The sequence below is a fragment of the Folsomia candida genome, unplaced genomic scaffold (assembly GCF_002217175.1).
Source record: "Folsomia candida strain VU population unplaced genomic scaffold, ASM221717v1 Fcan01_Sc036, whole genome shotgun sequence".
Taxonomy (NCBI): Eukaryota; Metazoa; Arthropoda; class Collembola; order Entomobryomorpha; family Isotomidae; genus Folsomia; species Folsomia candida.
Genome location: NW_019091228.1, coordinates 847,327 through 870,450, shown reverse-complemented (window position 1 = coordinate 870,450; position 23,124 = coordinate 847,327). Strand labels below are relative to the sequence as shown.

General features: G+C 35.8%; 1 protein-coding gene and 2 long non-coding RNA genes across 3 annotated transcripts; 1 reads left to right on the top strand and 2 right to left on the bottom strand.

The window, feature by feature from the left end:
• Window positions 1-4,406: 4,406 nt before the first annotated feature.
• LOC110860939 (probable aldehyde oxidase 1) lies at window positions 4,407-7,136 on the bottom strand. Its single transcript, XM_022110053.1, has 4 exons — window positions 6,752-7,136; window positions 6,346-6,560; window positions 4,613-4,858; window positions 4,407-4,553 (listed from the first exon to the last, which is right to left on the bottom strand). The coding sequence occupies exons 1-4, from the start codon at window positions 7,134-7,136 to the stop codon at window positions 4,407-4,409; spliced, it is 993 nt and encodes a 330-aa protein (XP_021965745.1).
• Window positions 7,137-11,090: 3,954 nt separating this feature from the next.
• On the top strand, window positions 11,091-12,823 carry LOC118439423. Its single transcript, XR_004837420.1, has 3 exons — window positions 11,091-11,300; window positions 11,817-11,885; window positions 11,963-12,823. It is a non-coding gene; the product is annotated as an uncharacterized LOC118439423 (long non-coding RNA).
• Window positions 12,824-12,925: 102 nt separating this feature from the next.
• On the bottom strand, window positions 12,926-15,946 carry LOC118439422. The gene is made up of 3 exons (XR_004837419.1): window positions 15,671-15,946; window positions 13,885-15,597; window positions 12,926-13,812 (listed from the first exon to the last, which is right to left on the bottom strand). It is a non-coding gene; the product is annotated as an uncharacterized LOC118439422 (long non-coding RNA).
• Between the last annotated feature and the right edge of the window lie 7,178 nt (window positions 15,947-23,124).

Genomic DNA, 23,124 nt, shown 5'->3' with positions numbered 1-23,124 from the left:
TATGCATTATAGTGCTTGGAGAAAGATAAAGTTTTTTGATATTTAAATAGTATCCTAAATATATCCTGCATTCTAATAATAGCAATTACTTGTCCAAATAATGGAAGCTCGTTGCAAGATTAGAAATCAATCGCAAGATAATCATTTACAGATATTTTTAACCCTTTAACAGAAATGCGGTCAAATCTCGAAATTGGATCATTAGGATTAACGTGCGGCAGAAAGTCAAATAAATTACCAATTTCAATCTTTGCGAATATTTCTTCTGAAATAGGATACGTTTCAATTGAAAATCCCTTATTTTCGATCAGCCTATAACTTAATAATAATTGATTCCTAGTTGATACAGAACCAGTTATATTTTTAAAATTACACCCTATTTTTGCTACATGTTTAAAAAATTTGTGACGAGCTTCAAATCGCATTGCCCAATAATAATGAAGAGGACCAATTTGTTTTATTGCTGCAGGATAATGAAGCATATGATGATGTTTTGGGCGCAAACACTTATTGGTCAACTTTTGATATAAAAAATGGTGATCGCTAATAATGACTTTTAAGTAACTTAGCGATTGGGCAGAGATAACTGGACTCATAATAATGTCCATAATCTCCATGAATATTAGAAACAACTCCCAATGCGTATCATTTTCACAAAACTGGTCTGCAAATATCAGGCAAAAACTTTGTAAAAGGGTAAATGTTTCGCCTGCTGAAAGGCCTAATAAAGAGTCAGAATTCATTATCATTCGCTCTGATAGTTCATTAGGACAATCTTTCTGCAGTTGCTGATAATTGAATGATGTTATTCTAAAATTGATTTGTTCCAAAGTTAGGCTACCTGAAGAAAGTATTTTTTGAAGCATCAATTTAATATTAATGGGTGCCACCCCTTCCAAGACATCGTGCATAATATCGGGACAAACATTTTTAGTTACATGAAAATTTGGGATATCATTAAAAATTGAGGAAATTTTTATTCCAGTTAAACTTAGAGTTTTCAACTCTAAATCTGTCTGGTAATTGTCAATATTTCTACGAAATAAATTATTTTCAGTACACAAAGTGAGGCAACGATACCTTGGAAGTTTACAAAAACGACAGGGATAATTTGAAACAAAGGATTCTGTGAAACCAAAAACCTGATGAAGGCCGAGATTGTCGCCGGTAACCTGCCCTAGCACAATTTTTACCTCACCTTCGTAACTGTCGGACTTAATAAAAATAGGATTTTGTGACAACTCTGAGAATTCTGAAACTGTTTTAGCTAAAATTTTTGAGATCGGATAAGATTGTAATAATTTAGTCTTAAATGAACAACATAGGAAAATATTTTCTAATTGAGACGCATGCTGTGGTGCAGCATTCAAAATTGAATAGTAACAATTTCCTAATTTATGTACGCCACGCCGTGATCCCAATGGGTTGCATACCTCTAATTCATCATAGTAAAATAGGATTAACACTACTGGAATTCGTGACTGCAGAATTAAATTTCTAAACAAATTACCAGAAACTGGGGAACTAAGAACTCCATTCTGTACATCGTTGTTTACTTCTAGAATAGAACGCATGACTCCTGGCATGGCAAGAACTTTCTCTAAGACTTTAGTGATTGGTACATAATGATACTTATCAAATTTAACTTGTGACTTCAATTTTACAGTAGCAAGACGAGAGCCCAAAACTACTTCTTCCGGTTTAATAAAATAACCGGTATCAGTTAAATATTTTTGAAGCAAATAGTCTGATTTTACCATTTCAAAAGGGTTTCGCAACTGGTCTAAATAATTGGGTAAATCATTAACTTCACTACAAGTAAATTTGCCTATAAAATTGACTACGTCGTTAAATAATTGGGAAATATTGGAAATAATTTCGTTGCAAATTGAAAGCGAAAGTCGGCCACTACTTTTTAATTGTACGACAAATTTGACAGCTTTCTTTTTAATTGCTAAAATCAGGTTGTCAAAATCTATTGGAATCGAAAATTCGGCGGGGGCTTCTATTTTAGGAGAAGCATCTGGATTTGAGGTTTCTATTTCTGGAGAAACATTTGAATCTAGAGGCTCATTCTCTAAAACGGAAGGTGATTTTAAACTACTGTTTGTCAAATATTGGTCTAAATGTTTATTTATGTGACTTTTAAAATCTACGAATCTCAACAGACTTTTTTCACAAAATAAACATTTCCCGTTTAAGTATCTTTGTAATAATAAATGTTGATATTTTAAATGCCACCAAATATCTGCCCATGTGGCTGGCAAAGTATTTTTACAAATTGTGCACTTTACCTGTATCGGCACCTCCGACGTATCGTGTGTAGCAAGTTCTATGTCACCTGATGAATTGACTGTGACCGCAATATTTTCAAGGGGCCATTTTCTACCAAGACCGCCCTGTATTTGAAGACGATGACCAAGGGGGGGTATAATTTCAGCCAATGTGCTGCTCAACGTCCCGGAATGGAGCAAACTTTTCAGGATATCGTCAGTTAGGAAGTTTTCTGTAAAATTATGAACAGTCAATAAATTTAACTGCTAGATTAGTTATTTTGTTCAAATTGTGTTATACCTTTTAACGTAACCTTGTACTGCTCCAAATTCTCTTCTTCGAGAACAACAAATGTTGTTTCGAGCACTTCCTCCATTTCTAATTATTTAATTGAAGTTATATTTTTTTAACGAGTCGACCATGCCGTGCGAGTGTTCCAGCTCTACTGCCAGATTTTCTGAGAGCGCTTACAGAATAAAATCTCAACCGCCACTTTTCTGCATCATAATTCCCCATTTGATTTCAATACATGTTCATCAAAAAATAGGACGGAATGGTATTAAGTTTCAGTACGCATGGTGCATTCTTTTCTATGAATAAACCGGCTATTAATATAGGACGGATTGTAGATTTGTGTGCATTTTATTTAAGTACGATATGCGTTTTTAATTTAAAGACCTATAAATATGCACAAGTACTTATATGTATGTCAGATATATTTAATTAAATTTTAGTACGCCCCCATACTAAACTATTTTTAAGCGTGTAGAATATTGGAAAGTACGTTTATATTTAAAATAGCGCAACATTTCGCAACTTTACAATGCTGAAACTTGTGTTTGGTTTACTCAAAATTGTGTAACTGAATCAGACACATAAATGGGGACAATTTACCAGGGATGGTCAAAATACATGTATTTTAAATACAATTGTATTTTGAAAATACAAAATACATATTTTGTATTTTGTATTTAAATACAAAATAGTCTAAGTGTTTTGAAAATACAAATGTATTTTGAACCAATTTAGGAAATTGTATTTTGTATTTTACAATTAGAAAAATGTATTTTCACTTCAAAATACAAAATACTTTTCCAAAATACAATTATGTTAATCGCACTAGCTTGCCACCGAGTAGACGTGGAATGAGCACACTGCGAGAAAAAAAGAACTTTTATAAAAGGTCTTAAACGGTAACCGACAACAGACGTAATTTCGTCGAGGCCTTTAAAGTATTTGGATTGGACAATTTTGATAACGAGAAAAACGAGGATGTGGACATTTAAGGGCTAGATTTTCTTGACACACATTAGCATCTGAGAGATTCTAATTTAGACATTCCACTGTCATCCACATTTGTTCTCAAGTCGCACAAACGGTTTTATATACACGTTGAAGGGCAGTGAGCAATTTATGTAATTGTGCTTAACTTGTTTTTTAAAATCAGTAAATCAGATTAACTAATGTAAAGAAACATATTGCATTCTTTGAATCTACTAAATCCATAAAACGTGGAGCATTTTGTATTTTTAAAGTATTTAAATACTGTATTTTATATTTCAAAAAGTATTTAGATACTTATTTTTGTATTTTGTATTTCAAAAAGTATTTAAATACTGTATTTTGTATTTTGTATTTTGGCAAAAAATAGTCAAAAAAAAAGTATTTTGAAAATACAAATGTATTTTGAAAAAAAATTACAGAAGTATTTTGAAAATACAAATGTATTTTGGGCTCCGAGGTGTATTTGTAGTTTGTATTTTGTATTTTGAAAAAATGTATTTTGACCATCCCTGCAATTTACAAAAAAAAGCAAATCCTCCGCCCCGCTGAATCAATTTTACACAATGGTAGAGTTTGCAAAATTTACTTTTGGTGTGTACCAACAAACTGTAATAGTATCAAAGCGATACCTTGTATAATAGGTTTTTAGCAAGCCACTTCCTAAAACATGGACGACCCTCTGGATTCCCTAAACTGGGACTCAATTCTTCTGTTAATACGTCCAACGCTCCATTCAATACTTCCTGTGAGAGTAAGCTCTTGCCAGTCAAGAAATTTTCGCAATTAGTTGCATGAACCTAAATAAAATCAACATTTATATTTGATACAAATTATTTGTCTAATCTAATTTAGCTAACAATTAACGGACTAACAAATGATTTGGAAATTCCTCCGAAGCAAAGTTTTGGTTTCTCAATAATATTAAATTCGGTGTCCAATTTAATTAGAAATCCAGCATTTACATACGCATGCGCATTTTGATATCGTTTGGAAATCTGCAAAGTAAAATCAAATTAGGTGGTTTCTGAAGCAAATTAATCTCGTTATTATTTACCTTATAACTGTGATATCGATACTCTTGTCCACTTAATTTTGGCAGAATTAAGGAAGTTAAGATTTTCCCCTTCATAGAAACATTAGTATCCAGGAGGTTACAAATTGGAATTAACGTTGACCCATTGACATCATTAATTGAAGCTATCTCTATTTTTGTTCCAATACTTTCCAAAATTGTAAACATATCGGACGGAAATTCAGGGTGGAGGTATTTTAGCATTAAATTTCCTGCAGGTGTTGCTCTCTATAAGAAATTAATTAAATCATTAAATTTTTTATCGTTAAATTTCATCATTAATTCATCATTAAAGTTACGTGTTCGTAGTTTGAGTAAGTATGGAACTAAAAATTACGTAAACGATTCTGGCAATAATTAAAAAAGCCAGAACTAGAGGGTGCTTTAGAATTAACGCAACTTTCTTTACTTGCAGATATAAAATAAAGCAATTTATTTCTTTAAACGATATTTTGGGCAGAAATAGACCAGGGTTCAAACTAATTATTTTTTGCTTTCAATAGTCCAAACACCCCCTTCCGCCAAATCTGGACCGCTTGTCAGATGCTCCAAAAAGTGCTTCGCCACAGTTTTGAACTACCTTTTTTGAGATTTTTGGCCACATTTGGTAAAATAAGTTCAAACTTTTAGCTGAATTTTTTCGGCTATGATATTCTTTCCAGCTTAAACACAAAAATTCTTTAATAGGTCTTGTATGGAGAAAATTTGGGAACGTTGTTTACCTCTCCCATGTTAATTGCATTTGATCCGTTTACAGGCGGATGGGGATATTTTGGCTTAGATTTAGTGTCTAGTTTTGCTTGAATGGTTTTCTTGAATGTGGGGTAGTTGTACTATGTGAAAAAAAAATCATTTTGATAACCTGGGCAGTGAATCATGTTGTACGGGGCGACCAATTTTGATTATTTCAGGTCGAGTCTTTTTTCCGCCGTCGTGCTTGCTTCATTTATTTTACTTCTCATTATATATATATGCTTATAAAACCTTATAAGATTTGATGTACAACTTCTAAGCTTTAAAATAATGTATTATGTTAGGCGATAACTTCTAGTACTTAATCGAATTTCGCTTCGACATTCCAGATTTCTGTTTGTACGAGTCTTACCGTTTCTGGGGCTGCCACACGAATGGGCCGACCAGATATTTTTTTGTGACTAGCAGTTTTTTGTAGCGCATACCTACGTAGTGTATGCCAAATTGTCGGTTTTTGAATTAGTTGATTTTTAAGGTGACTACAGCTCAATTTCTTGGAGCGCGTAACCACTTTTTCGTAGTAGTGGCAGTTAGCTTTTGTTAGTTGCTCGGTGGTTTGTGACCTCATTTTGGAACGGTAAGAGATATCGACTTCCGGTTTTCGGATTTTACACGATAGATGTATGTGCTACATGACTACGGTGATTTCGAATTTGGGGCAAACTGATATCCCTTAGTTTCGTGCATATGAAAACAGTTGCGTTAATTCTAAAGCACCCTCTACATATCAGAAACTTAATATGAACTAAATATAAAGTATATATGTACTTAACATTTCAATTGTTAGTACTGCAACAATTTTTGTTCATTACCTAAAATTGTTTAAATGATTCTGACACATAATTAAAAAAAAGCAAACATTTTTAAAAATTTCAATTTAAAATTGTTTTGCATTCGCTGCATGAAATGTTTTGACAGATTAGGATATATTCAAATACATTTATCTATAAACTATATAATACATTTCTTATCGGCGTATTGGCCACCCTCGACAAATGCTTAGCTATCGGCTCTGCATAGGCAAACTGGTCAGAATCCAAAGTCCGAAGAAAGTCAATCATTTTTGCGAGCGGAATACATCCCCCGAGTTTGAGGGTGTCTCCTTCAATGGAACATTTGTACAGTGGCAAAGCAGTAATGTCGATGGTAGTTTGAGCATTGGCAGGTGGGTACACTCCTGAAATATAAATAAATAAAAAATCAATTGCAAAACAATGACATATATTAATTCTTAATGCCGAGAGGCGGAAATTTGTCGCCAATATTTCACACTAACTAATAAATTTGGTTGGTAGTCGAAACCGGTAAAAATATAGTTTGTTTCCGCCGATAGTTATAACCAAGCCTGTAAATAAGTAGCATTCTCACCCGATCCGGTATTTCCAGCTATTAATCGATACATTTTTCCTTTCTCCAATGTCGTCCTGATTACTGTGAAGAAATCTGCAATATTCTTTGGTTGGACCCATTCGTCGCTCCGGGATAATTTCATGTGAACGCGTGGATCGTCATCTTTGATTACCCCATTTGTCTTGTAGCAAGTGTTCAATACTCCGCACCACCTTTCTCCATTTCCGTTTTTATCAGAACCAATAGTGGATGGCGAATGTTTTGAAACGTGACAATCCGACGCTGGAATACACGATACGGTACCATCGTCCATCTTTAGCTCGTCCGGAGCGTCCGTCGCCATAGATTTCATCCAAGATTGAGCGATAACCGGTACAGCGGCAAATATTTCCGTCAAAACCATCCTCAATATCCGCCACGGTTACGGATTAATCCTTATTTTCCATCATGCTAAAATCAAAAACGTAGAATGATTATTTGTAATACTATGTTTTAAAACTAAGTCATAATTGAGTAACAAAATTGTGGAAAATTTTTTCTAACATCGATGTAGCATCTGGACAAATTTTAGAGAAATGATTCTATCATTTGAAGAAATGATATATGAAATATAGAAATGATAGAAATGAAATTTTTTACTCATCTTTCAATAAATTTTCTTTAAACTTTTACTAGAGCTTGTGAAAAATGAATACCGCTGAAAAAAATTCTGACTCACCTGTACATATTCATTACCATGCCAGGCGAACAAAATCCACACTGCGTTCCGGAGTGATACACCATTTTGCGTTGAATTTCGTGATACCCGGTCTTCTTGTTCCCAAGAAATTCTACGGTGTATATATCCCAACCATTACAACTCAAGACGGGAGTTAAGCACTGTATTTTTGTTTTATAAAACAAATATAGTAATCAAGTCAACCAAATTTTGCAACCGCATTTTCGATAATTACGTGTTTTACGAACGTAAAAAATTTCATGGCTTACAGAGTTTATTGCTTTGATGTCTCCATTTGGTAGGCGAGCTGTGACAACACAAGCTCCACAGCCACCTTCTTGGCACATCGTTTTCGTCCCCTTCAATTGAGCCGTATCCCGGATGAAACCTACCAACATTTTGGAGGTGGTTATTCCCCCACCTGAGGATACTAAAATAAAATGGCATTGTACTTCGTGGCTAGGCGTACGCAACATGTTAGTATCAACCCTGAAACAAATATCTTAAAAGATTTACCATAGTATTTCTTTCCGTTGATGGTGAATTGAACCTCGGAAATTATGGCGTCGAGTCTAAAATTAAATTAAGCGAAAATTAATGCTCCTTAAACTACTTAAGGGCTTCAATAGTTTTACTCAATTTTAAGCCCGAAACAGAACGTTATGTACCCATCACGTCGGTCTGTCTGTCTATCTCTCCGTCTGTTTATCTTGCGATAACTGTCGTAAAACTAATCCGATCGACTTGAAATTTTGCACATGTGGAGTGTGGGTGAAATGAGGAAATGAGTTAAGTTCGAAGATGGGCGAAATCGGTCAAGTGGATGATGGGTGGGGGCATATAGATGATGACTGAGGTATTATGCACCAAAATTTAAAAATTGTCGTAGAAAGTTGAGATTTTATACAAAAGTTGATAATTCGTTCTAATGAAAGAATATAGAGTAAAATTACAAAAATTGTCATCCGGAGGGACCCCATTTGGTGACTTATTGATTTTTGAAATTTTCGTATTGAGCTGAGATTTATTAAACAGCCTGCGAATTGTTTATTACTGGAAGAAAGTTAATATAAATTGGAAAAATCAATCTAAATTTTTAAAACTTTTGAAATGCATCCATAAAATTTCATACAAAAAAGTAGGATTGAGTGATAACCACAAATTGGCCTGAGTAAGGACATATCAAGTCAAGGGTTTTTTTATTTTAAAAAATTGCAAAACAATTTACCTTGAACCCATGTCGTTGGCTCAAATTTATATTTCGGATTTTGAAAGTTGTAATTTTGTTGCGTCCCTTTTAATATGTCGTCTAACACCCCAAGACATACAACGGTACAGGAGTAACCGGAGCAGAGGGTTTTGGAATTGGGGAAGTTCTCAAACGATATAAACCAGCAATTAAAATTTCAATGGCTAAATCACGTCGTTTTATTACCTACTCAAGGACCCTTGCATCGCAATTCTTTAAGCGTAACCATATTAACGGAAAGTATATAAGTTTACCCTTAATTATATAATTTACTATACATTGTATAATTTTAATTAAAAATCAGTGTATAACGTCTAGAAATTCACGAGTAAGTATGATAATAGGTATGGTAAGTGTGTGAAGGTAGCATGCTTACGCAGATAATTACACTATGTGTAGTGCATTATGCGAATCTTTGCCTACATATCGATGTAAAAGATAATTATTTTTCTTGTCAGTGACAATGTTTAAAGTTTTTATTTTGCACGTAATTGGGGACTCATACTGCATGTAACATGCCTACATATGACTGATCAGTAATTTTTCTCGTTGTAAGTGAAGCATGACCCAATACGTGCGTTACGTTATAAGCAAAGGTTGCGGTTATATAAGTCTTACAAAGCATTACTGGGTTAAGATATGTGTAGATAGGTTAGCTTGCATAGGTTGCTTTGCAACTTTGTGTCTGTCTACCTACATACATAAATGTATAACAAAGTGACGTAATATGAGGCTTGATCCATTTGTCCATTCATCTCAATATTGTCTATATGTGATACGAGCCGAGCTGTAGCTTCCACAACGGAATGATTGTTGACCAGGTTATGAGATTACGCAGAACCAGGAGCGAGAATTGGAATGTTTTCACAATTGGAGTAGTGGGGGTCGAAATTTTTGGGTTCAGGTCCAGTCCGATTGGTTAGCACGGTTGAATTATCTGCCCACGGATTAATATGCGTTCCACATATATGGCATTATTTCTCAATCAAAAAACCATAAATAACAACTTGCATAACCGAATTGTGGCATTGGTATATTGTTGATTAGATTCGGTCCTTGTCTGAAACCGCAGACAAGGGCAGATTGGCCTCACTCTTGATGGTAAACAGAGCAATTGAGTTGTGACCTAACAAATGCCACAATTAATTATTTTTCTTATCTGTTAATATGTACAATGTACCATGGAAACATGCACATCGTGTTACGCACTTATTATTAGTCATTATAAGAGATGACTCCTCTTGTAGCACGGGCTACGTCATTATATCAGGTCCACGTTACACTGGGTATAAGTCTCTTCAGACTAGGGATTTTTATTTTCACCCGGTGTAAATTAAATAATAAGTCTTAATCTGGTTAAACATATGTAGTACAATGGTTCTCATAAGTAGAAATAAGTCGCAAATTTCAAATTGGTAAAATAATTAACCAGATAGATTTTAAAAATTCTCGAAAGAGAGACCTTCAAATTCTCATGTATTACACAAAATCTCTGAACCGGTTGTGAATGCTCGAAATTTCTTTTTGTTCCGGACTGCCTTTATAAAATTAATCAAAATGAACCTGTCTTTGATTTCAAGTGCTTTGTTGTTTGTGAGTGCAGTCTGATTGATGCATTGTACATAAACACGGCACTGAACATTTACGGAATTGTGGATGCGTACATAACAGATAAGAAATGTACACGATGAAGGTTATCTCAACAATAAACATTGTTATGTATTACAGACTCGTTTCACAGTGGTCAGTTCCATGCTGTGAAGATGTGTAGTGTTGAAGTGGTTGACCAATACTGTGTAGCATGCTTATTATGTAACTGACCAGCCGCCACGGTTTTGGAATTGAGCTTATATGACACAATAGGTGCATCAGGTGAGGACAGCACCAGGACTCGGTTGGCATTGGTGTGTTTCATACTGCGAAATTATGAATGGACAAAGTGAGCATGCTTACCATTTACTGCTGGACATCCCCATGACGTACGTGTCTAGACTACATAGTCTAGGTACTACCTAGTACAACAATTTGGGTCCGTGAGCCAAGGACGCTTACACGCTTGCGAGTCCGCTGTCATTGGTCCATTTTATGCTGTGAAGGTGACTTTTGCTACCCTAATATATTGGACATGCCTAAATGAACTGACCAGGCTACACAGTGTAAGTATTGCTCTTATATAGCAACATATATAAGCATGAGCTAAGCCTGGTTTCACTAAGATTCGATGGGCATTGGTCAGTTTCATACTGTGGAACTGTGTATGAATAACGCGGACATGTTTACCATTTATTATTTTACATTCCGATGATGTAACTGTCTAGACTTCACGATTTAAGTACTTTGTTTATGCTACGAAAAAGGTGCAGTACCTCAGAACAGTTACAACAGTCGGTTTGGAGTGGCCAGCTACACGCAGTGAAGATGGGTATAGTTACCCTGAATTGTTTGACCTAGTCATGATGTAACTGACCAGACCACTTTACAGGTTCAGTGTTGCGCTTATATAACAGAACACGCAGTTGCCCCAGATATATATTCCATATGGCGTGATCTTCCATGGGTTCTAAGTTACTGCTGACGCAGCTAAATTATATGCGTATATGGTACGTTAATTTTTATAGTTATATAATGACTAAATTGCTAATGACTTTATACTTTGTAAATTATCTTCAACCTCGGAAAAATACAAGTGGAGTAACGAAGCCCTGGCGAGTTAATTGGGCTTTTCCATAAATATTTTAATGGGTTGCATAAGAAGGACCTTGAACATTGTACGTGTCAAGATGATAGCCGTCTATATAAACCTAAGTATGGGGCGGCTAGCATTTCAAGTGCAGGAATTAATCGTTTTAATTTTTAAGTCATGTTAACGTAACTTCCCAGTTTACCTCAAAGGCCGGAGAAAGCTTGAATAAGCAAGGGGGGATTGTTAAAAACTTTGTAAAATTGGATTAAAATTTGTTATTTGCCGACATAAATACATACATAGCATTCGTTCTAACCAATTCATAAAATGCATAGTTTGCTAGCACGGCCGTTTCTTAAAGGGATAACGTCACCATCATTATTATACTCGATCGTGGCAAATCTTACTGTATTTTATGCAAATCAAAATTTAGATCGTGATCAAATTACGAACCCAAACCCTACACCGCGTGGTCTAGTTTTAGAGTATGACTACATTATTGGTAAGTGCAAATCAACAATTACTTTTTAATAGTCTTACTACTTGGCGGGTGGTCACGTCTGCATATGTAACTAATAGTGGGATCCGGATCTGCTGGTGGAATTGTTGCGGCGAGATTATCAGAAAATTTTAACATTTCTGGTAAGACTAATTTAAAAAATTGGATACTTATTTAAATCGTTTTGTAAATTACGCCAAATCTAGAGGTTGTTAAATACATAATCACGTCATACACTTGGTGTTTGCATAAATTATTTCGTAAAATGTATCCGTCGTATGGCATATACATATTCAACTTCAAAAAGGCAAATGTGCATATAAATAGATAGGTATGCATCCATACACTAAAATGCAAGCATTTATTCACTCATTTATTTTGTATTAATACTTTAATATTTAACATTTTATTAGATATGACAGAAGTATGTGAGCATCTCACGTTTATCATAGGTGAGGATGTGACCATGTGACAATGACGTGCAAGAATACCCTTTAAAGGCAAACCAAATGTTTTTGCATGGGATGACCAGTTCATTAGATAACGGACGTAGTAACCCTTCTTTAAAAGTGACAGGATATTCCATTAACACCACATTAACATATTGTAGATATGCATTTACTCTGTGATTGTGGTTCTTATGTGGGTGTGGATGACGTAAGATAAAACCTCGTTTAAAGTAATTAATAATGTGTATAATTTTAGAAAAACCACCCTGCAATCAATCTCATATTTTGTGGACGGTCCCATATGAAAACTTCATCACGGGAATTTGTTTCTCAAAAATTATGCACTTTATTAAATACTTTCAACACGTAATCTAATATAAGCCAGCAGTTTGTCGGGGTTCTCAAGTTTAATGAAGTACATATTATGTGATAATAAGAATACCTAACAGGATATGCCTAATAAGTCAATAAATTAATTTGTTATTAAAATAACTTAATAAACTACTTTGCAGAATTACTGGGAAAGTAAATTGTGTTCACTACATAATTCATTAGATACTAACTCAGTTTGCCCAAAAACCCGACTATCCCCAACTTTCGGGTAATACCCTCGTCACGAGTGTTCAATAGAAATCTGCGGAGAATTTCTTACCCTGAATGTGACGACAATTCCTACACGGTGGGGAATGACAACAGCAAGTTCCACGTAATGTCAAGCACTATAGCATAAAACCCCAACCTATAACCATCCTCTATTTTAAACATCTCATACCCTCGTCTCCCGCATGGGATTGCAAACACCGGGATAGAATTTGCCACCCGTTTCTCCAGCGACCTACGATTTCTACCCTGGCTCAAATTTGCCAATCCCTTCACACACATCTTATTCACCCCCTCAAGCGCCCTCAGGAGGAAATACGTCAAAAATAATGTGACTAAACATACATACGGAGCTAGGGGATACACCTTCATCGGCATCTTCCCATACAATTTAATCGTAACATATATGAAGCCTGACAAAAGCGTGGATATAGTCGACAGCGTCCCCAGTACCATCGACATAACGAAGTTCCTCCCAATCTTCCCGGTCAGATGGAGCTGCCTGTAGTTACTGACAACGTTGGCAAATTGTGTCCCATTCTGCGTGGGAAATTGGCTTGTCAGGTTTGCAATTCTTTCCCAAGTAAATACAATCGTTGTTAGGAAGGCTAGAAAGATCGAGGTCGCTTGGTCGTACTCCACCCATGCTATTGTCATTGCGACGTAGCTGATCAAACGTACCGTCCATCGAGTCCAGTTATGATTCTCGAGATATGGGCCGTACCATTGTTCGAGGAGGAAGCCATGTGGGCACATCTTTAGATATACACCAAGTCCAGCGATAACAAAAGAAAGTGGGACAAAGAGGAGGCCTTGTATTCTCAACGTGAGAATTAAATTTTTATAGCGGGACACACTTTCCAGGATGCGAAGGGGCGAATCTGAAATGTGTGGAAAACTATGAATTACAAAGATCGTAAATTTATGTATATTTCACTTATACATTTACAGACCTTACTGCATATAGGGTGTCCAGGCTTAAGTTGGAATGGGAATCATGACCTCTGGAATTCGTCCTAATAAGAAAATTTTAAAAAAACCTTCATTACAGTGTAGGTGGTAATCATGCCAACCAGGTTTTGTCGCGGAAGATTTGTCGCAGCCCTTGCTTGGCCACCAATCCGACTTTCCGCACCAACCCTCAAATAAGCGATTTTCCACCCGTTTGCGAGATGTCTCGGCTGATTTTTTGCAATTAACGTTCGAATCCAGCCAGCTTTTTCGCTTTCTAGTGAACTTTAGAGTACCTTGTTTTGCATTAGGCTCAAAACTTTTCGATTTCTCAGAAATAGGGACATTTGGAGGGTTTTCTTTTTTTAAATCCACTTGGCTCAATGTAAGCCTTGGTTGGAATTTTGCAGAGAATATAGATTCCATGCACAACTTCTGTCGATAATCTACACTTACCAGGTTGCCTGAGTGAAAAAATGTGTTTTTCAAAGTCTTTGAGGGATCAACTTTGTCGCAGTTGTTGTCATAAATGATGATTATTTTTAATGACATTTGGTGACACAGTTTTTTGCCACATTTTTGGACGGTGATTTTTTGGGCTTTAACATACTTTGAGAAACTTGGTTTATTTTTTCTGTGACCCTCAGTTTATGTACTTTAATATTGTGAAATAAACTTTTTGAAATTTTCAGTATTTGTGCACAGCCACGCCTTGACTGAGACGAGTTAGTGATAAAGAAATTTTAAATGACTTTCACTTTTTAATCGGTGGGTATGACAAGAGGTTGCCTGAAATTTTTTTTGAAATTGCACTTTTCAGCATCCTTATACTTCGAAATATAAAGGTAGATTCTCATTTTGGGACATTCTGCCGTTTTGAAGTGTTGCCACGTCTTGTTCGAGTCACATCAAGCAACGTTTTTCTGGGTTTGAAAAAACTCGATTCGCGAGGCTTGTACTTTTAGCCAGATTGCTATTGAATTTCACCATTTTTACAAAAACTGCTTTATACCTGCTAGTTGTTCTTGAAATTGCGTCTCAAAAAAACAATATAGCGGGACAAAAATCTTGACGAATTGCGCAGTACGATTTAAAGTAGCCTTTTCCAACTTAACCCTGGACATGCCTTAATTGCAAAATTCCTAAATATCTGACCATGTAGAACTCGACGTTCTAATGTTACCAAGTTTTCGATCAAGTTTGTCACATCTTGAGCGTATTGGGCTGTATTCAGGACGAACATAAACAGAGCACCCATCACCCAGGTAAGTAATGGAAAGAAAATTCTAATCCAGGCGGAATTTGGACCTGAAACAGCCGCTTTCGATAGGATGACAATTGTGAAACCGCCATTTACCAAGAATAACATAATAATTATGTTGAACCAATATAATTTACACGACGTTGCGTGAGATATCGTAAAGCGCTCTTTCTTAGAATTCCAAGCGATGGGGTGTTGCTCGAAGAAAGGGGTATCAAATGTGCCGGAATAGGTCCCCAGTAGTTGGGTAGAGAGCAGAGGAATCATTCTAGATGCCGATTGCTTCTGTATTATACGCTTGGCAAAATTTCGTGTTGGAATGATTCCTAGTAACCCAAGAAACCTTGGAGGTGCGTGAGTCGAGGTTCTTGGCTGCGAAGTCAATTCAAATTGTGAGGACCCCATATGTAGACGAATGACTTAATTTAATTTTTATCTCGAAAAACTGCAAAAACTGTAAACAAAAACTAAATTTTAATTTTGTCAGGTCCATGTCCTATCAAATGGTTTTGTGCCTACTCACTCACCTGGCAGTAAGCCGGAAAAAAATCCTGCTAAAGTTCAACTTTTCCATTGGTGCGTTGGAATTGTGGGAAAGCCGAGGTTCGGATTGAATTTGTTAGAAAGTGCGTCAAACTTCTAACACTGGGATATCTTTACTTTGTCGACAGACGAATGCTTTGCAAAATTTACCAAGTAGCTTCCCACGCACTTTTAAATTAGCTTAAACATCGCACTTCTGAGTTCCAAGGTATGCCAGCAAAGATTAATGCTGTGGGTGGGACGAGTACTTCGGATGTCGAGTAGCGTAATATAGAATACACTTTACCAGTGTCGAATGTGTGTATGCCAATTATCCCGTCGAATACCATACCATTTTCTTGCATAGTTAGGCATTACTCCGCAATGTAACCATCTATAACTCTAAACAGTAAAATATTTAGAGCAAATTTGGTATTTCAAGCTTATCGATCGAGGCACTAAGTTAATCATGATGAAGTTGACATAACAGCATGATGAACTTAGCATCGTGAAGAAAATCGATCCTACCATGTTTTCCATACACATATCTCTATACATATTGGACTCAATTGCGACATACCTCTTTGAATGTTTTCAGCCAGGTACATGCAGATAAATTGGTAGACACTTTATTACAATCTTAAATACCATGATAAGCCAAGAAGGCCCCGCCCATGAAGTCGCTGTCATTATTGTGTTACATTATGCATGTGAATGTGAAATTGGTTGGCACGCCCAGTCGAATAAATCGCAAACTGTGTGTGTATGTAGGTACATGTTAGAGAGAACACTTTTAGGCTATTGGTATTGAATTACTGGGCGGAGTAGTAAACGTATTTCCAAAGGTGAACCATTTCATGCAGACGCAAAGTTCTTGGAAGCTTATTTCTTTGGAAATTGGTGGAAAATTGTGGGCAGTTCATCGACGCGATGGATTGTGCAGGAAAAGAACATGCTCTTGGCAAGATTGCAACAAAATTCGAAGTGTGGGAAGAAAACTAGTTTTACGGATATCTGAGGAACATTTTGCCGATTGTCTGTTATATTTTAATGATCTCTTATTTATATTTCTGAGGGGATTCTGGTTTATGCCCAGGCGATGTAACCTTGATCTTGATCTTACTGGTATATGTACGTATGTGCCTGCGTAAATGATAAATGTCCCCGATGGACCCAGAGACAACACGTTGTGTAGCTACATATAATCCTTTCTACTAGTGAATAATGAACAAGACCGAAGTAATTTTAATGTATGCATGCAAGTTTCTGAATGCGTACGTATGTGTAAATAAATGTAATAGTCTCTAAATTCTTGCTCGAAAACCGTGGCAATGAAAGATGGTTACATACATATGTATAAAGTTAAAAACTGTGCATGCTAAAAATACATGTTTCTAGCAAAGTATCGATCAAAGTTAGGAGATAACGACAAACATTTCAATCAATTAATCAATGCATTTATTTGTTCAAAACGATGGCCACAGCCCATATAGCTACAACGGCCACACACTTCTGAGCAGGTAGATATTAATACTGCGTAAACGGGTTTAAACTTTTGCAGCTCATTTTTTTGGGATTTTTTATGGTATGATTATTTTCTAATACCCATTAGTTGTTACTTAATCTAACTTTGTACTGTCGGAAAGCAACTTAAATTCTGTACAACGTAAACCAAAACACGATGGCTGAACAAAATTTACTGATAAGCTGAAGCCCTCCGGACTCGCAGCATATGGGTGGGTTTAAATTTATGCTTGGGTGCTGTATTTGAATACGACTGAACGCCATATAAAAAAGTCAGTTCAAGGAGTGTCAACTGATAGAGTTAATTAATTACGCAACCATTATGAGGTACATATGTACAAGCGCAGCTGGGTAGATAAGTTATGTATGTAAGCGTGCATAAGTACTTTGACGAAGTTGGAAACAAGGGAAACTCTTTAGGTGGGTCAAGAGTTTAACCATATCACAATTCCTAAACGTATTAAATATAAACGATTTATTTATATTAGTTGTTACAAACAATTATCAACAAAAATTATGAAAGGCGTAAAATCCTCGTATTACAAGATTAGTTACAAATAAGATTTCGATGAAGCGAAATTTATTGTACACCCCGTACCAATCTAACAAGGGAAACTTCCGGGGTGCCCATCGTGTCTAGGGTACCATTCATATTTACGTGCAACACTTATATTTGGCGACGTGCTGTGGCGCCAAGGTCCCCAAATTTGATTGTTTTTCATTTTAAAACCATCATAGCTTTTGAACTCCAGGACGCACTTTCATGATTTTTGACAAAAATCATGACAACGAGTTCAACTTTCATATACAATGAAATTTTTCCAAAAATTTGGCTTTTAAATTTTTGGCAAAATTTCACAATTACATATCTTAGACATATGTAGAGGTTCGTCGAGAAAATCTTAAAAATATTTCAAAAAATTAAATTAATTGGTTTTAACTTTTTTCCCTAAAATTTAGACTTTTTTGATCAATTTAAGTACCAAGTCTTGAAAATCTAACGGAAACTCCAAAAGTTATAGCTTTGCAAACTTTGTCGAAAATGCGAATTTTTAAGTTTGGCGCTACGGCACGGGGCCAAATATAAGTTTTATACGTAAATATGAATGGATCCTTCATCTAGGGTCCTAGTGGATCCTAAAAAACATAGTGGGTACCCTGGACATGACGGGCACGTCGGAAATCTCCCTTGTAAGCTTATCAATCATTTCCCAACCGTATGACAAATTCCTGACCTTTGCACACATGTATGTACCTACATATCGTCGCACTAATTCTAAAAAGACGTAAGTGCATTCGATGCTTAATTTTAAAACCACGTAAGTGCACTCGATGTTTAATTTTAAAACCACGTAAGTGCACTCAATGTTTAATTTTAAAAAGACGTAAGTGCACAAAAAAAACTAGCAAAAAGACGTAAGTGCACTTTTAAATTTATAAAGAGTAATTACTTGTTCAAAATTGTCCTATCAAGGGAAATTTGAACTTATTGGCCCCCGCAGGCAAGTAATTAAAAACAATTCAAAATTTAAAAACCACACCCTCAGGGGGTGTGGTTCTCGGCACCTAGCGTAAGGTGAATTAAATCCTGACGTATTTATTTCTTCACCTCGGTGACGCAATTCCTAAAGATTATTAAAAATTTAAAAACCACACCCTTTGTGGGTGCGGTTCTCGGCGCCTAATTTGCAATAAATAAAACATGGCAAGCAATAAACATAGCAAGGCCCTATGGCTCAGAGGTACGAGGGTAGGATTGTCACCACGCAGTCACACGTTCGATTCCTCTGGCCGGGAAGCTATTGCTAATCCTACTCGGCTCGGTGTTAGTACGGGGTAGGTGCTGTCTCGTGACAGGGTGAGCCCAGCCATACGGAATGGCAATGTCACTGTGTACAGCCCTAGCAGAGTCCGTTCTCTGTCGGGATGAGACAACTTGCTACGAAATTATGGCAAGAAGTCGCCATCTGAGGCTGAAAAGCAGAGAAATCTGAGTCCTGGCGATGTAAAACTGTCACATTTTAACATTTTAACATTTTAATATATCCTTTTTCTCATCTCGATGATCCATATTCGACGATACATTCAAAATTTTAAAACCAAAACATTCAGGGGGTGTGGTTCTTCAAGCAAAAATTGCATTTTGACGTGGTTACACCCCCAAAGTTTCAAAGATTGCACTTCAACGTGGTTACACCCCGAATTTTCTAAAATTGAATTTTGACTTGGTTACACCCGCAACGTTTCCAAAATTGAATTTTGACTTGGTTACACCCCCAAAGTTTCAAAAATTGAATTTTGACTTGGTTACACCCCCAAAGTTTCAAAAATTAAATTTTGACTTGGTTACTCCCCCAAATTTTACAAACCTAAATTTTGATTTGTTTACACCCTCAAAGTTTTCCCAAGTCAAAATTCAATTTTTGAAACTTTGGGGGTGTAACCACGTCAAAATGCAATTTTTGCTTGAAGAACCACACCCCCTGAATGTTTTGGTTTTAAAATTTTGAATGTATCGTCGAATATGGATCATCGAGATGAGATAAAGGATATATTGCTTGCCATGTTTTATTTATTGCAAATTAGGCGCCGAGAACCGCACCCACAAAGGGTGTGGTTTTTAAATTTTTAATAATCTTTAGGAATTGCGTCACCGAGGTGAAGAAATAAATACGTCAGGATTTAATTCACCTTACGCTAGGTGCCGAGAACCACACCCCCTGAGGGTGTGGTTTTTAAATTTTGAATTGTTTTTCATTACTTGCCTGCGGGGGCCAATAAGTTCAAATTTCCCTTGATAGGACAATTTTGAACAAGTAATTACTCTTTATAATTTTAAAAGTGCACTTACGTCTTTTTACTAGTTTTTTTTATGCACTTGCGTCTTTTTAAAATTAAACATCGAGTGCACTTACGTGGTTTTAAAATTAAACATCGAGTGCACTTACGTGGTTTTAAAATTAAGCATCGAGTGCACTTACGTGGTTTTAAAATTAAGCATCGAATGCACTTACGTCTTTTTAGAATTAGTGCGACGATATGTAACACAGGTAATGGGAAACCCGAACATAAATAATCTTGTCTCAATTTAATTAATTCCTACGTTACATACGTATTGATTCGTTGTAGATAAGAGCGTCACCTTATCTCTACTTAGAAACTCACTTAACACTTCGTTCATTTCTTTATAGCAGCTGGCACGATGCAATCGCTCGGATGTATGAAATGCAATGTATTCTGGCAAAGATCATCAGTCAGCTTTTTCGACAAATATTCTCAAAATGTTGCTCCGACTACTTTCCTTCGCCACGTGCCTCTACTTTACGGTTGGTTACGTTCAAGAAATAACATTCTACATGGATTCGTTACAAAGAAGTTATGAGAAACTCGAGATCATATTGCCTTAAGGGATAGTAAGTACATATTTACTTCTGATTTTTGGTCTACATTTATGTTGTTAATGTTGACCAAAAATATTGGCCATGACAAATAAAACGAAAGCAAAGACAATATTTGGCCATGCCTTGCTTTTATTTATTAATGTGCGATACTATATTAGGGTCGAATAAAATCACAACCTACCATCTAAAATCGCCCCCATAGGTTTATCGTTAAAATTTCTATTTTCAAACTTAGTTTGACCACCATTTTCTAAGAGGTAGATATGTAGGGCTTACATTTTTACCACTAGCGGTATGGACCCTAGTTAGAAAATACAAAATATTCTCAGTTCGTCTAAATTGGCTAGCAAAAAAATCCCGGAGCATATTTTTTGCTAGCTGATTTTTTTTGGATCATAATGCATCAATAAAAACAGCGTAGCCAGAACTAATCTATGGGGGTGGAAGCGAAAGCAACAGATTATATACGAAGCAACCATTCGATTTCGAACAATTTTTATTTTGGAATCCTACTCCTTGCCTTTAAAAAAATCAAGGGTGCAATATATGGTGCAATAAGGAGTTTCAACTTTGCAAAAAAAAAATTTCGCTCTTTCACAAAATGCTTTTTTTCTCAATTCCGCATTCGATTTCGAATTTTTTTTATAATATTTTTGCTTAAAAATAAAATCAAGGCTAACAAGGGAACCTTAACTACTGTCCCATCTCGATTTCCTTCGGAATAGCCTTAATCGATAGATAATTTAGTGAATCTAAAACTTTGTCATAGAACATGCGGTGCAAAATCACGTTTTCGCGAAATATTTGGCGAGAGCTGCACCAAAATCTGCCATTTTCCCTATGCTATTAACATGGCCACCAGCCTTTCGAATGATGAAATGAACTTTATGGAATATTGAAAAATTATATATGTACCCGTCCGCGTAATTTCAGCCCGATCACGAATATGCAAAAAGTGATGCAAACATTTGTCAATTTTTTACAAATTGCGAAAATATAAAAAATTTCGCAAATTTGAAGTCTTCGTTCCTTTAAATGCAACAAAATTTACAAAGTTTAACCTATGTAAAATACAATTTTCTTATTGCAAAAAATTTGCAAAAAATTTGCAAAAATAAATTTTGCAAATAATTTCGAAAAATACGTAAAAATAGACTAGCATTGGTTATTTTAACTAACTTTCATAAAAAGTTCGCAAATATTTGCAAAAATTGAAGTTCGCAACTTTTTATGAAAGTTAGTTAAAATAACCAATGCTAGTCTATTTTTACGTATTTTTCGAAATTATTTGCAAAATTTATTTTTGCAAATTTTTTGCAAATTTTTTGCAATAAGAAAATTGTATTTTACATAGGTTAAACTTTGTAAATTTTGTTGCATTTAAAGGAACGAAGACTTCAAATTTGCGAAATTTTTTATATTTTCGCAATTTGTAAAAAATTGACAAATGTTTGCATCACTTTTTGCATATTCGTGATCGGGCTGAAATTACGCGGACGGGTACATATATAATTTTTCAATATTCCATAAAGTTCATTTCATCATTCGAAAGGCTGGTGGCCATGTTAATAGCATAGGGAAAATGGCAGATTTTGGTGCAGCTCTCGCCAAATATTTCGCGAAAACGTGATTTTGCACCGCATGTTCTATGACAAAGTTTTAGATTCACTAAATTATCTATCGATTAAGGCTATTCCGAAGGAAATCGAGATGGGACAGTAGTTAAGGTTCCCTTGTAAGATAATTTTATTCTTGGCTCAAAAGAGTGAAAAAAAGAACGAAATCGCATCGCAATTGAGAAAAAAGCGTTTTGAGAAAAGAGCGAAAAAGCGATTTTTTACAAAGTTGGGAGTCTCTAACGTACATATGTACTTTGAAGATAAAAATCATATACGTCAGGAAAATAATGAAAAAGTTGAAAATTTTGGATTTTTAAGCAGAATGTCTTACTTAAGTACCTTATACATACATATATTGTGTGTTGTAGCGATACGAATTATGTATTTGTTTTTAATTTCTACAGCTGGCAGGGATTCAATGAGAATATTTACAAGTACTACACAAAACTGGATGGTTTTTCTTCAGATATGAAACTGCTCTGCAGGAATGAGACCCATCCTCCAATCTTGTCGTTGAGATTTATGGGGCCCCCGGAAACAAGAACACCTTCCATTTCAATTTATAGTGGAACCCCTTACAGTGCGATGGGAGGAACTGAACGGACTTTTCTCACCGCATCGGCGACGAATTTCGGATTTGTTCCAACTTTTCGGGTTTTGACGGGAAGGTCGAGTTGGACTGGGTTTGAGAACGAGGATTTTTCAGGAAACTCGACCTGTTTTTCTACATCGAGACTAATCGGGTATTCACCTTTGGATCCAGGAGTGGCGATAAGGTCATTTGTCCAAGGGTGTAACGCAACATATGGCAGCGAGTATATAAATGTGGATAAGATTTTCCAATCATAATTTGTTGACGAACGAAAAACTGGTAGCAGGATCATCAATGTTTCTTTTACCACTTTGTGGTATTTA

Coding starts and splice junctions, on each gene's coding strand:
- LOC110860939 (XM_022110053.1), bottom strand. CDS start 7,136: ATGGTTTTGACGGAAATATTTGCCGCTGTACCGGTTATCGCTCAATCT. Junction 6,561..6,751: donor AGCTGGAAATACCGGATCGG/GTGAGAATGCTA, acceptor TTTATATTTCAG/GAGTGTACCCACCTGCCAAT. Junction 4,554..4,612: donor ATCGATATCACAGTTATAAG/GTAAATAATAAC, acceptor TTTACTTTGCAG/ATTTCCAAACGATATCAAAA.